Raw genomic sequence first — 14,484 nt, 5'->3', positions numbered from 1 at the left:
CTTTTAACCCAAATTATTGCTTTGTCTCATTTTCCTTTTACATAGCAGAAAGCACTGTGTTTGAAGCAATTACATCTTTTATCTTGGTCAGCTTGCAAGTCAATAAATCTATTTTCACCTTTTGCACCTCCCTCTCTAATGAAAGGCATAAAGTAGCGTTAATATATTTCTCACAAAATGTTTCCCCTAAGTCCTCAGCCACTGCCAATTAAAGTACAATGTACTTATTACAGCAAAACAGAAAAACATATGGAAAAATATAACTACATTAACATCTGCTGCCTTTCCTCCATCTGCTGTCTTTGGCCTCACTTTTGTTCAAACCTGCCAAAAGTACTCATTTTCCAAGGGTCTCATGGCACATCAACCACATCTTCAATTAAAGTTCCCAATTTCTTGTTTGTTTTGAGGGCACAATGGGATGTCTGCTCTGCATCCACGTGGCTGCATGAGGGCTTCAAGCAGAGCAGTGGTGGTTTCACAGTTTGAAAGATGTGAGTGTGGTAGGACAGGAGACAATGGGGTGACCACAGTGTAAAGTTTGTGCTTCTGGATGCAAAAGTTTTGATTTCAACTAAGAAACAGCCCACAAATGCACAAAGATAAGAGCAGGAAAAGAAGATTTAATTGTAGAGATACCATCCTCTGACTCCTCTGACAATTGGAAGGTCTCTTTACTGAAATAATTAACAAGCACTACAAACTAATATGTCACAGCTATGATTAATATTGAACAGAAACTTGTTTTAATTGTCTTTTCGTAGTTCTGTTTAAATTCTTCTCAGTCACAGGACAGGTAAAGTAGATAGTCCTGTGAAAGCTGAGCAGGTTTCTGAGGCTTTGACATGTGGTGCAGATTTTGAAGCTATTCCCCCCCTCTGGGAGCTGTGAGCTGGTTGGATCCTGAACAGCTCACCCCAGCAAAGCAGCAGGTACCTGTCCCAGCTCTGGGGCCTCAGCTGTGTGTGATCCTGCATGACTGCCCAGGCATTGCATATTTTCACAGGAGGTCAATAATTGGGTGCTTTACTATGTGAAAGGAAGAAAAATATGTACTTTTTTATAGTACAGGTGTTAGATTTATAGCTGGTCCTCAAGGCCAGCATGTCCAGTACTTTGTATTTAGAGGAAGATCTTTGTGTTTTGTTGTTGCATCTTGTGTTTGTGTGTGCATGTGCACATTTCTGGTTTGTTTTGCTGTGTCTTTGAGATACCGAGCTTTTCCAGAGGAAGAATATGAGAATGTGTTCTCAGTACAAAAAGACAGCAAATCCTTCTGTGCTGGGGAGAAAATGAGTTGTCAGATAAACTGTAACTGTGAACATTTGCCATTCAGGGCTGGGTTGCACATGGTCCATCCATCTGTATAGTATTTATAGGAGTTTGTTGATAAAGAAATTGTACAGTGAATAACTTTTCCTAAGAAGGGAGCATTTTCTTACTGTCAGGAGGAAGTGCTCTGCACAATGCAATGAGCACCTCTGGCAGATAAATGCAAGCTCCTATTGTGTGCCTTTGTGAGCTGAGTAGGGTTTTCTTTTAGGTTCCCTACAAAGCCTGTGCAGAAGGAGCCTTGCAGCAGCACTGTGCCTCCTCAGGTGTGTGGCAGGGGATGCTGGAGCTGTGCCTGCCTGCCTGCTGTGGGCTCTTCCCTTGGCTTTGGTGCCTTGAGTTGGATCCCTCAGCCACTGGCTGTGTGCCCGTGCTGTCTGCAGAGCTGGTACACCCCTGGCTGCTGAGGTTTGGGTCTCTGCTGATTTAAATGTGCATTAGGTTCTCTCTCTGAAAGCAGATTTGAAATTGGTCTAATGCTGGTTTTTTGTGTATTGCAAAAATTACCAGTCCTATTGCCTAATCCAGGCTGCTGGCAGAGGAACCCCTTCCAGGGGCAGTGAGTTGTACCTAATGGCTTTGCAGTGTTCTGATCCTGCAGTGGGATGCCCCACTGAGAAAGGGCTGGCTTGTTGGAGGTTTCCTGTGCCCTGTATTGGAGCCATGGTCTTTATCTTTACCCTCCTGCCTTTAGCATGCAGGATACAGAACTGTACCTGTAAAAGTACAGGAGAATTTGTGACCTGGGTAACCCCAAATGCATGTTTATGCTTGAACATGCTTAGCTTGGATGCAAATATAGCTGACAGATGTGTCTTCTAAATATAGGCAAGCAAAATGTGAGGAGAGGCAGTCTGCAGGTGTGCAAACTTACCTGGGGTCTGGCTGAACTGGTGTGGGTTGTACTTGCAAAAGCCTCTGAGAGTGTTAACAGGCTGTCATTAAAATCCATTTGTCATTACAGACAGCTGGGAAGTTCTTCCAAATTCTCTGTGTTTGTGCTAGGTGCAGCAGCTGTTGCTGGGTCTGTAGTAGGTGACAGCAGCAATTTGTTCCATGGTTTCCTCAGTAGATTGCAAAGTCTCTGCAGAAACCCAGGCTTTCCCTCCTGAGATAGATGGGACTTTGAATTCAATCAAGCTCAGAGTACCTAAGCCCCAGACCCTCAATCACTGCAGATGAAGTGACTAATACACCAAAGAGCATACATTGTGTCTGAAAAACACACCAGAAGTGGACTTTGGAGAATTAAAATCTGTGTGCTCAACAGGGAGTGGGATTTGGAGCAGAATTCAAATTCTCACGTTACATAAAATGGCTCGAGCTTAAAATCTTATTTTTGCATTAATATTATAATACTATTTTTAACATCAATGGCAATCAGTATGTAATTGGCAGTGATCTCATGCATGCATGGGTACAGACTGTTCTTTCCCAGTTTTGGAGTATTTGCTTGTTATTCCTGAACTGCATGCTCAGAAGAGGCCCCACAGTCATTAAAACTCTCCTTGCCAGGGCTCTTGCCATTGAGCACTCAGCAGTTAACCTCTGCTTGTATCTTCTGAGAACCAGATAAAGTTAGGACAGAACATTTCTGCTTGTGGCAGTCCTTCTCTTAGGCCTGTGTTCTGTGATAGGCATCCACAGTGTCACACTTCATCTTGGAAATATGGTGCTGCAAAGTCTCCAGAGGTTTCTTTATAGCATCTTCCAGGACCTGAAACAGCTGCAAGAGGGCTGGAGAGACTTTGAGCAAGGGCATGGAGTGATTGGATGAGAGGGGATGGCTTTACACTGACAGAGGTTAAGACTGCAGGAAAGGCACAGGTGAAACATGTGCTCTGGAGTGGCACGTGTTGTGTGTGACACCTGTAATAAATGTAATAAGGTAGCCTCTCAAATGTGTTGATTTTGGATATAGCCTCTTCTGGTCTATGCCTAGAGGGAACTGCTCTATTGCAAAGACCAAAATGGTGCTTTCAACAGCAGTGTTAGGTGTTGGTTTGAAAGCACTGCTTTCATCTTTGGCTGTGGACACATAAGGGCTGTATTAATGGGCTTACACTTCTCATTTGGTCCTGGTTTGGCCTTCCATTTTTCCAGTGATTTGCAAGCACAGAGATAAGGATGTGCTGCTAACAAATAGCTTGATAAAAGTTGAAATAAATGATGATTCAGACAGTGAACCTGCTGATGTATGTCCCAAGGTACTGTCAGAACTGGGATTGCCTGGTTTCAAGATCATCTCTCTGTGAGATGACTCTGCCCTGTCTTCAATGTCTTAGACATCTGTGACAAATAAAATCTGCAATTAATCCAGAACTGTAAAAATAAAGTATTGCAGAGCAAGTAAAACCCATTTTGTGTAGCCAGCTGAACACCTGATGTGCTGCTTTTTGCTTGTAGCCCTGAACTTCACAAATGAGCACAACTTACTGTCAGCAGCTGCTGCTGTTCTAAGTTGGGAGTGCTGAGTTTCATTTCCTCTGCGCTGCAAACGTGTGGAACCTGTCTTGAAATCATTGTACTGTAAAAATCACACTTGGCTTTGGTGAAAGCAATCGAGAGGGAAATGCAGATCAAAGGTGGGTGGGGATTTCAGGTTTTGTGGCATTTAACACTTGCACCAGCAGGTGTGACATTGCGTGAGGCTGGGTTTGGCTTTCCAGCTGGAGTATTTGTTATGTGTCCTTATGTTTCAATGTATATCTCTAGCTCTTGGTTTTACACTTGTTGTACAAAGCCTGCTTTATTTTTAGTCCCTGCTCCTCCCAAAGAGATGTCCCTGCAGACACTGGGTGTGCACACCTGTATGGTGGGAGTTTTTGTGGTGTTCACTGTCCCTGCAGGCAGGGAAGAGCTGTGTCTGCCTTGGAAGCATTTAGAATTCGTTTGTTTATTTCAGATTGCAGCATGTAGACTTGGAGAAGCATTTCCCAGAGGGGGCAAAGCACTTGAAAGAGGAAAACAGTCTAAAGAGGTGAACCATACGCCAATAATTCTGCTGTTTGCTTTGCCTTTTCTCCTGAGGTTTCATCCCAGCCCTGTGCTCTGTCCCAGCGTGGTGGGATCACTGCTGCAGGGCTGGCAAAGTGGGGAGCAAAGATTCCCATTGAAACATCACACAAGTGTAGTGCCAGATGCTGTGTGAAACAAGGACTGCCCACACCTCCTCTTTTGGCATTTAGTCATGCTCCAGAGAGGTGTGGAAGGAGCAGCAGGGCAGGGTATGGGCAGGCTCTGTGCTCCCCAGGACACGGGAGGTGTGTGCCTCTTGCTCTGGTGCAGGCCAGGTCTCCTTTGTGGGTAATAGGAACTATTGGGAAGAACCAACAGCAAATCTCCTCTCCTTTCATTTCCCTTTTGTTAACATGCTTTACAGATTGGAATTTTTTTTTTAATTTGAAGACAAAAATCATTTAGTGAGAGTCAGCCTGTGAGAGAGAATGTTGCCAAGATACGTAGAAATATCCTGTCATGGCATTGCCTTAGAGACCTTAGAAAAGGTTTATTGAAGAAAACAGAGTTGGTTTTTTTCTTTGAAGATCCATTGAAGGTACAGGACAAGTGGTGGGAGCTGGGCTCTGAAAGTAATTTTTTTTTTTTTAGTTTGGTCATTCCTGGGAATGAAGGTTGCCTTGAAATGGTATTTTATTTTGTTTCTCTTTGGCTTTCAATCAGCACCAACAAAGCTGGGGAAGGGGCTGGAGCACAAGGCCCATGAGGAGCAGCTGAGGGAGCAGAGGAGGCTCGGGGGAGACCTTATGGCTCTCTACAGCTCCCTGAGTGGAGGCTGCAGCCAGGTCAGGGTTGGTCCTGTCTCCCAGGTAACATGTGACAGGACAAGGAGAAGTGACCTCAAGTTGTGCCAGGGAAGCTTTAGATTGGATATTAGGAAAAATTTATACATGGAAAGTGTTGTCAAGCACTGGAACAGGCTGCCCAGGGAAGGGGTGGGGGTCACCATCCCTGGAGGGATTTAAAAGCTGTGTAAATATGGCACTGGAAGACATGGTTTAGTGGTGGACTTGGCAATGCTGGACTAATGGTTGGGCTTCCTGACCCTGAAAGTCGTCTTGTATTTAAATGAACCTGTGTGTCTGTACAATTGCTATTCTTTTCCTTAAAGTAAGTCTGAGAAAAGAAATTGATTTCATGTTTTCACTTAAATGTTAGAATTTTATTTTAAAAAAAAATATTTCTTCCCAAACTAGAAGTATTTTGTTTGTTTGAAAAATGTTTGGATTTTGGTTTGTGAGTTGTTGTCTGGTGTTGGGTTTTTTTTAACTCCTTTGCATTCATCTGTGTCTGACAGCTCAAACTTGTTGCAAACTAGATATTTTCATGGAGAGAGAATCCCTTTATTCACTCACTAAACAACTTCTTCTAATGAATAAGCTATTCAAACATTTCCCATTGCCAAGCTTCAGAGGTCAAACTGATACTGACTCCCTGCATGGCCTGGGATAAGTCATTATCTCTCTCTCCTTTCTCTGCAAACCCTGACTGTTAAATAGTTCCTCCCAGAAGAGGTGTGAGAAACAATTAGCTCATGCTGATAAAATGTTTTGAATACAAAATGTGGTTGATAGGTGCTAAAAGATGCTCCCATCAGTCATCATTAGTGATGCTGTCATTTCCTAGTCTCTGATTTTTGGTTATGTGCTTCCACAAGTGGAAACGAAACAGGACAGACTCAAAAAATCTACCAATATTTTTACTCCTGTCTTCAGATGTTTTAATAACCATTCATCATTGATTTTATCTGCTACTGTTCACTTTTGCAAACAGAGATATTTCCATGTCCACGGATCTAAAAACTGTGTCCCCCCAAGTGTCCACAGCTGCAGCAAAGGCAGCTCAACCTCACTCATCCCTGATGCAGAAAAATATTTTACATGGTCTATTCCTTTTCCTTTACATGATAGATTTTGAATGTGGCAAAGCTGTGGGCTGTGTATTTATCTAAGAGCATCGAGGGGAGGATCATGATGGTTAAGAGCTGACACCTGAGCCTGGCTCTGACCTTCCCAGGGAGGGTTCAAACATGTTGGAAATCAAGGGAAAATAAAAAGTGCAAAATTGGGAGGGATTTGTTTTGTGGCAAAGTTACTTCACTGAAATAAAACTCAGGCTGTAGTCAGGTGGTGCTTTCTGCAGAGAAATGAGGCAGTTCTGGGATACCAAACTGTGATGGGTAATCACAAGGAGTGAAGGAAAGCATTGAAGGACCTGCTTTTGCTCCTTTGAAACCTGTGTCTGTTTTCTCATGGATATTTAATGGTGTCAGGGTGAAGTGTCTGGTTAATCACTGCTCACAAACCTGTGTAAAACCTCCCTGCTCCATCTGAGATAGGGACTTGGACTCTGGCCCAGTGAAGAAGAGATGCCAGTGCAGGTGACTTGGGCACCACAGAGGCCTCTCAGCTTTGGTCTGCTGCAAACCCCAACACAGGGGTTTTCTGCAGTGTATTGGATTGTAATTGATCTATGTTTTCATGTAAGAAATGCTTGTCATGCATGGGATGTGACTGTTTAGTAAGATGAGTGTAATTTTTCTCCCCATTTATAGGATGGCTATTTTTCCCACCGACCAAAAGAGAAAATGCGAACAGACAGCAATAATGAAAACTCGGTCCCCAAGGACTTTGAAACTATTGATAACAGTAACTTTGCTCCCAGGACTCAGAGACAAAAACACCAGTCTGAGCTGGTGAAAAAACCCCTTAGCAAACAAAAGGAGCACTTGAGAAAGAAACTGGAAGAGGAAAAAATGAAGGAGAACTTGCTGCTGGGGAAGAACTCCAACGAGGTGGTGCAGTTCAGCAATCCCCTGGGAAAAAACAGCAGCAACAGCAACAGCCTGAAGGAGATTGACAGGTTTCCCACAGAGCATCTTATACAAAAGCTCGAGATCAGCTCCCCTGAACTGAAATACGACCAACCACCCAAGTGTGAGGTGACGGGCAAGGAGGCGATCTCGGCCATGTCCCGCGCCAAGTCCCAGCAGTGCCGCCAGGAGATCGCGGACGTGTACTGCCAGCACAAGCTGGGGAAGCTGATGCCGGAGCAGGTGACACGTTTCTGTGCCCTGGAGGGTAAGTGGGGAGATGGAGAAGTCAAACACTGTCTTGGGGGAAGCATTCTGTGTAATTGGAATGGCCTTCTGCTGACAGAAATGGCTTTATTGCAAGGATGTGTGATGGCTTGGCCCACGAAAACAAGGGAGGCTTTCAATTCCCTTTGAACAAGGGAATAATGTGGATGTCACAAGATCCCTGGTGGATTCCTGTAGAATTCACTTCCACCAGATTTTTATTGCACAATGTGATCTAGGTATTTAGCTGCTACTCCTGCTTCTTTTAGTTCTTAATCTACAGACACAGAGAAGCATAGTCAAAATCTTGCCATGCTGTGCAGGAGTTGTGTGCTTTTTGGTAATCAGAGAACAGCCATTGTGAATTTTGGAGCTTTTTGCTGACCAATGCATGAGTGGCATTGATGTTATGGCTATTTTTCTGTCACACTGGAGTCCTAAGATTTTGATAACCCAGGTAATTGTTAGAAGTATATTTAAAAAATTCCGAAAGCACAGGGGAAAATCCAATTTTGTGGATGACTTCTATTTTTAATGTTCTTGAATCAGCAAAAGTTATTTTCAGAATCACTGCTGGAAAGTCAGTTACCTCTGCTGGCCTAAGCCAAGCTTTGATTGTTGCTTTGGTTTCTCCATGCCCTCAGATCACGAGTTACCTCTCAGCTTGCTGTCAGTTTGCATGTCTGAGCTGACCTTTTTCTACTTTTCAAAAAGTGCTTCATGTGCCACTGTTCATCCAGCTAGAAGATCTCCATAGAGTAAAATGCCTTTAAAAAAAATAGCATTGATCAGTTGATCAAAATGGGTATTGATCAAGGAGCAGCATTACCCACAGCAGCATTTGTTTATACAACAGTCCAGAGTCCCAGGCCTGTAATTGGCCATGCACAGGTGGATATGCCATGTCTTTGTCCAGGCTGAAAGTGCAGAGGGGATTATAAACTAGAGAATAGGTCTTGCTTTGAGACTGTAGAATAAACATGGGGATCCATGGGAACCAGGGGATATTTAGTTCCTTTCATTGGGAACATCCTCTAATGGGTTTTTACTGCACCATCACAAAGCAGTGGCTACTGCAGGGTGATTTCAGTGTGGTAGAGAGAAGGATGGCATTGCTATTACAGAGATGAGGAGGTTAAATTCCCTGTACAGACAGTGAAAAAGAGGAGCTGCCCCAGAGAATGTATCCAAAAAAGCACATCTCCCTGTAACAAGATTCTTAGGCTTTTAATTTAGATGTTGCATCTTACCAGGATGAATGGTCTGAGCACCCTCATTCCCCACTCCAGTGCATCTGTGACTGTTTGTTTTGGTTTTTTACCACGCCTCTTTTGGTGTTTTTTCTCCCTTTCTTATCATGGTAATACTCCAAATTGTTAAGCTGGGTGGGCAGACACTGGAGACAATTAATGGAGCAGGCAGAAGACACTGTGTTCAGTGGGAAGAAGGGAAGAGGGACAGTAAAGGCAGCACAAGTTGAAGGGAAGACAAGAGAACAGTAGAGAGTTAAAAATGGAGCAAAAGCAGACATCAGTAACAGGATGAGCATCAGTGTCCTTGCTATTCCTTCCCCCTTCTTCCCCTTCCCTCAGGGCTGTGCAGTCACTGTGGTCTCTGAGAAAGCTGAGGGAGACCAGCACCTTGCAGACACTGCCCTACACCTTTGGGATCAAGAAGATGTCTTAGTAATGGGACCAATGCTATAAATCTTGTGTAGATAAATGTATCCCAAATACAAATATGCAAGTGATATCCTGGCCAGAGCTGAAGGTGTGTTGTCATTAGTGTGGGCAGACACTGCAACTGTGCCGTTTTGCACACACCTATGGTTCCATCACACCCTGCTTGGTGATCTCCCAGGGATGCAGGGTGACTTTCCAGAAGTTTTAAACAACTGCCATCCTTAAAAACAGGTTTCTCAATAAATATTTACTGCTTCTTTTCTAAATACATTTATCTCTTATGCCCTGCAGTCAGGATAATAGTGTGGTCTTAGAACCAAGAACAGGGTCACATTTTACACTTGAAGCCTTTCAGCATACAGGTACATAGCACATTGGTATAAGTGCTTCCATTGTAATGTCAGAGTAAAATTCTCCAGAAAACTGGGAGCTACAAGTATGTCTAGCAAAATGATGAAAATGTCCAAATGTGATTAATTTAGGAAAAACTTATGTGGTATGGATGTATACCACATTAAAATATTAGGTGCATAAAGATTGTGTCTAAAATTTTTAGGTTTGCTGAGCTAGAGTTTCATTTAGTTTTTTATTTTAAGTGGTGACACTTGTTTAAAAAGAATAATTCAGAGACATGTTAGCCTAGCCAGATGGATACATGTGGAAAATGTTGATTTTTCTTTGCCTCAAGGTTATTTCCTCCTGCCTATGCTGACAGCTGAAGTTAACCACTTCAACTGCCAGATTTCCTTGGCAGAAAGTCTGGACATCCTGTGTTCCATACAAGGTTGCTGTAGAGCAGATTTGGGAGCTTTGCTGTGGAGAAGTGCAGCAGCATATGGAATGGGAGATGAGTTGCTAATGCAGGAAGCACCAGTGCACAAGAAGATTGGGTCACCAAACCTATGGAGGAGATCCAGACCTTGAAGTCATTTCCCAAATGTTTGAATACAGGACTGTCAAGACAGACATGGGGGAACCCCAAAACCCCATGAAAGCACATAGTGCCTACTGGAAGGCCTTGTATGTGTATCATTTGGTAGATCCCTTGAATTTTTAGGCCTGTTAAAGATCCATTGTCTGAGTTTCAGTGTGTTGTGGTCCCATATCTCTCCTCCCACTGTAGAACATAAATACTGCTGTTCTTCAGCCACAGAGTGACTCCATCCCTCATGAAAGGTGACTTCATCAACTCTGTTGGTACTTGGAAGGAGTTGAGCTTGATTACAGAAGAGTTTGAAAGTATTGCACATCAGCTTTTGGAGATGTAGGACACCCCATTGGTGGGATTGCTGGTAGGGGAAGATGTGGGTAGAGGCACTTCTTGTATTAAAAAAGTGATCTGGTGTTTTTCAGCAGCAGTCAGACATCTGGGGTCTGAGCCTGTGTGTTCAGCATGTGAGTGTTGTTCCCATCAGCTTGGTTTGAACAAAGGTTTCCTGTCTGTTTTCAGCAAAACTGTGAAGTATAAATATTTATGCATTGGAGCAGCACATTCATCCATTATCCCAACATATAAACGTGTTCCCAGTGCTGTGGTTTCCATTGAGATGTCATCCAGCTTTTAATCCCCTTGGATCTTGTCTCAGCTGATCAAAACCATGACACTGCTAAGTGCAGCTATCAATCATGGACAGGACTCCATCCAGCTGGATTGTCAGAAATGTTAAGTGATACATTCACTTCAGTGCTTATCAACAAGAACAGGATCATACCAGCTGTTACTTTTTAAAGTGTTTTATTGTTTCCAAAGGCAATAGGCAAAGGAAGTTGATAATAAGGATCTTCAGTTATAAAAGGGAGGATTGTTAAAATCAAGAGCATGATGTCCCCTGCCTGACGTGCAGGTGTTATTTCCTTGTGGGCTGCAGTCCCTCTAAGGGCATGGCTGCTGGAGCAGAACAGGACGTGGCACCTTCACCAGTCACCTGACTTGCAGAGCAGGTGAGCTGGCATTTCCCTGCAAGCTGGTCCTAAAAACATGGCACAAAAGCTATGGCACAGGAGATTGGTGTCAAAGGCTTTAGGTGCAGCCATACCCAGTCACAGCTGAGAGCAGGGCAAGAGGCAGCTTGCAAGTCTCCTTTGGCTCAGAAGGGGATGTTTGGTCTTTGTAGAAGTGTGTTTTGGGGAAAATTGTATTCTGCAAATGTGACACAGGAAGTGTAGGCTCAGCACAACGTTAGATGAGGAAATAGCAAATCCAGTCCTGTGCAGGTGTAGAAGATACCTGCAGACATCCTTTGGGGAGTTCCTTTTGTCTCAGGAGACATGGTACAGGGATCAGCAACCTGTGGACAATGTGGCAGATGTTTCCTTGCTGGAGCCATCTCTGGCCTAGTCCTGCACAGACACTGATTCTCTGGTGGGCCAGACTCCCTTCTGCTCTCCAAAGCTGTCAGTGCATGTGGACCAGCTGCCTCCCTTCTTTGTCCATCATCATGCATGGTCCTCCTCTTGTGCAGAGGTACTGGGAAGAAGCAGAAGTTTAAATGAGAATTCTTGTCTCTAAAATCCCCATCGCTCTGTACCTGGATAAAATCCCCCTGAACCAAGCCCAGGTGAGCTGATCTGTGCCACGTTGCCCCCCACAGAATCCATTATTACTGTGGGCAGGAGCACAGTCCTGGAATGGCCATTGTGAGCCTGCCCAACAGCAATGGAGCACTGCAACTGTAATTACACAACTCCACATCTCAACATGATATTGAACTTGTGATTTCTACTTTCTGTCCTCCTGAGGTGAAGAAAAGCCCAGCTGCTGGCCAGTGCCTGGATTCAGTCACTGAGTTCTCTGTTTTTCACTCCATATGGATCATGGCAGTTTGCAGCTCTGCACCCCTTGCCTTGCAGGGTTGCTGGATGGACACAGAGCACAATTCCTGCTTGGTCACTGCCACCAGGTCAGGAGTCATCACAGGCACAGTCCCAGGTGGTATCTGCACCAGCCCTCCTCTGGGCCAGCTTCTCCCAGCTGCCCTATCCGCAGGGGAGACTCTGGCCTAATCCTTATCATTAATTAATTATCCAGCTGGTTTTATTCTTGGCCCAGATTATGGCCCTAGATAGACCAAAGTACATAGCAGAGTTTTTTGAGAAGTGTTTTCTAAGATGTAGTTCTAGCAAATGAGAAGTCCCTAGGAAAAGAGAGCCACAATTGATCCTGATTTATTTCCTTTGGTTGTTTTTGTTGTCTTTTCTTAGTTTTTAAATCAAACAGGTTTTCCACTACCTTCATCCTTGTGGGCTAAACCCAACTTACAATAAAGTAGGAAAATTATCATTCCCTCATTCCAAATAATTTATCAGCACTGAAAGAGTTTTTTGCAGATCAGACTGCCTTCTCCCTGGTTACTTATTGATAATGCTGCTCTGGCACACTGAAGCAAGTGCTTTCAGCTTCTTAGAGGCTGCTGGGAAGAAAAATTTCCATTTTATTTTAGAAACACAACCTTTTGGTTTTCAAACTGAGAGAAAAGGGCTCTGGAGCTCTGCTTATGGAACAACACACAGGTAATAGCAATCTGAATGTCCATAATGTTTTTATCTGATGACTACAAAGCACTCAGCAGAAAGAGGTGTGATTCTCAGGAAGGGAGAGGAGAAGCCACAAGATGCCAAATACTTTTGGGGTGGAGCAGAGCTGTACTTTAAGGCATGGAAATGAGAGCATCCTCTACAGAATTTTAAAAGAATGGGAGCTGTAATGAAGCAAACAGAGGATTTCATCTGCTCAATATGCATGTATGCACACAGTGACATATAAATGTGCGGTTTGTTTAGCTTTTAACATTTTGGCAGTGCATTTTTGGACTCGCTGGGTTTGATCTACAGATCATTGAACCCCAGATTTGTCTTTTTCTGCTGGTTTCAGGATTCCAAATGACATTGGCTGCTGCTGCTTTCCTGTTAATCTGTTAGTGTGACAGAATCACTGTGGTGAGCTAGACACAATTTAAGGAGCATGTAAGAGCCACTGCACATGCAGCCCAGACAGCATTTTAATTTGCTACACACAGATGACTCTGGTTGCAGTAAATTTACTGTGAGTAGACTAATTGCAAAATAACCCTAATTGAGTAGTTATCAGCAAACAACATCCTGTGGAACAAAACTGCTTACAATTAATAGCATTTAAGCCATGCACTGGTATTCTGCAGAATGCTAAGATGTAATTACACCGTGTACAGAGATTGTGTTCTGTTCTGCAAACCATGTTTCCAGCACTGCTTTCATTATAAAGGGCCGTTTCAAGATTCAGTACTTGCATTTTAGGCTAAATGAATTTATGAAATAAGTGATGTGTCTCTCCCCTTAACATGTTTGAAGCATAACCAACTCTAATAAAACCAGTGAAGCTGTGGCACTGTCAGGACAAAAATGAGTGGTGCTAGTGTCTGGTCACGTTAGGCCTGTCTGATCACCCGTGGGTCTGGAGGCTGCAGAATTGGTCCCCAAGAGCAGACTTGCAGAAATCATCTGGCACATGGCATCTCAAGGAAACGCTGGGAGCAATGCATGACACAAGGAGTGGGGGGCAGAAGGGATGGAAAATTTATGGTCAGCAGTCCTAGTTCTCACCAAGCCTCTGTTTTGGAAAATGTTATCATTTTATGGAGCATTAAAGGGGGAGCATGGGCAAGCGTGGGAGAGGATAATGGCTGAGGATGTCCTTGCTGCAAACCTCCTGGGAAGAGAGAGTGAGGGTAGCAGAAGCTCAGTGAATATTTTGATAAAGATTACTGTGTATGTATAGAGATGAAAGAAAAGTACTTAAGTGATCATTAATGCTTCCCAGTGATCCTGAAACGTGTGGACAGTGATGGTGGGAAAAGTCAAATACAACTATGGCTAAAGAAAATTGTTCATATGAAGGTATGAGCTGGGAGGGAGAAGAATCAGAAGGACCAGGAAACCCAACCCAAAACAAAAGCACCAAACCCAGCCTCCCCTGTACAAGGAAAATTTGAGCCCTACTCTTTTTCATGCATAATGTCTTTCATATAAAATTGTTGTTGGACCTCTGGAGTGGACCCATTATGCTGATTTTAGTAGACAGACCCTGAAGAGGAAACATGGCATCTAATTATCTTAATTTTATTCAATGCTAAGCAAGCAGCTGTGTACATTAGTACTGGACTGAGCTTGAGTTAAGCTTCAATGTTATTCTTTCCTAATTCAACATTCCAACCATAACAAAACTGTGTCAGGGTGTCAGTGTAACATACTAATTGTAAGCAGGCAGCTTTTAGATTTGCTTTTTTTATAAGTCTAAAATGCCATCAAGGACAAAGGAGCACAGATTCAGCTCTGTCTTTCTAACCACTGCACTTCTCCAAGTACCATTACTTAGCAAATACTCAGTTTTCATGGGAA

The 14,484-nt window shown here is 43.5% G+C and overlaps 1 protein-coding gene across 4 annotated transcripts in view; it reads left to right on the top strand.

The window, feature by feature from the left end:
- Positions 1-14,484, top strand: part of XYLT1 (xylosyltransferase 1) — a 176,350-nt gene that overhangs the window by 79,940 nt on the left and 81,926 nt on the right. For all 4 annotated transcript variants that reach the window (XM_036392271.1, XM_036392270.1, XM_036392269.1 and 1 more), the window contains one exon: positions 6,905-7,430. In XM_036392271.1, coding sequence (XP_036248164.1) covers positions 6,905-7,430 — 526 coding nt within the window. The remainder of the gene's footprint in view (positions 1-6,904; positions 7,431-14,484) is intronic.

The sequence above is a fragment of the Molothrus ater genome, chromosome 16 (assembly GCF_012460135.2).
Source record: "Molothrus ater isolate BHLD 08-10-18 breed brown headed cowbird chromosome 16, BPBGC_Mater_1.1, whole genome shotgun sequence".
NCBI lineage: Eukaryota > Metazoa > Chordata > Aves > Passeriformes > Icteridae > Molothrus > Molothrus ater.
Note: the sequence above shows the minus strand (reverse complement) of the source record. Positions and strands in the feature narration are given on the sequence as shown.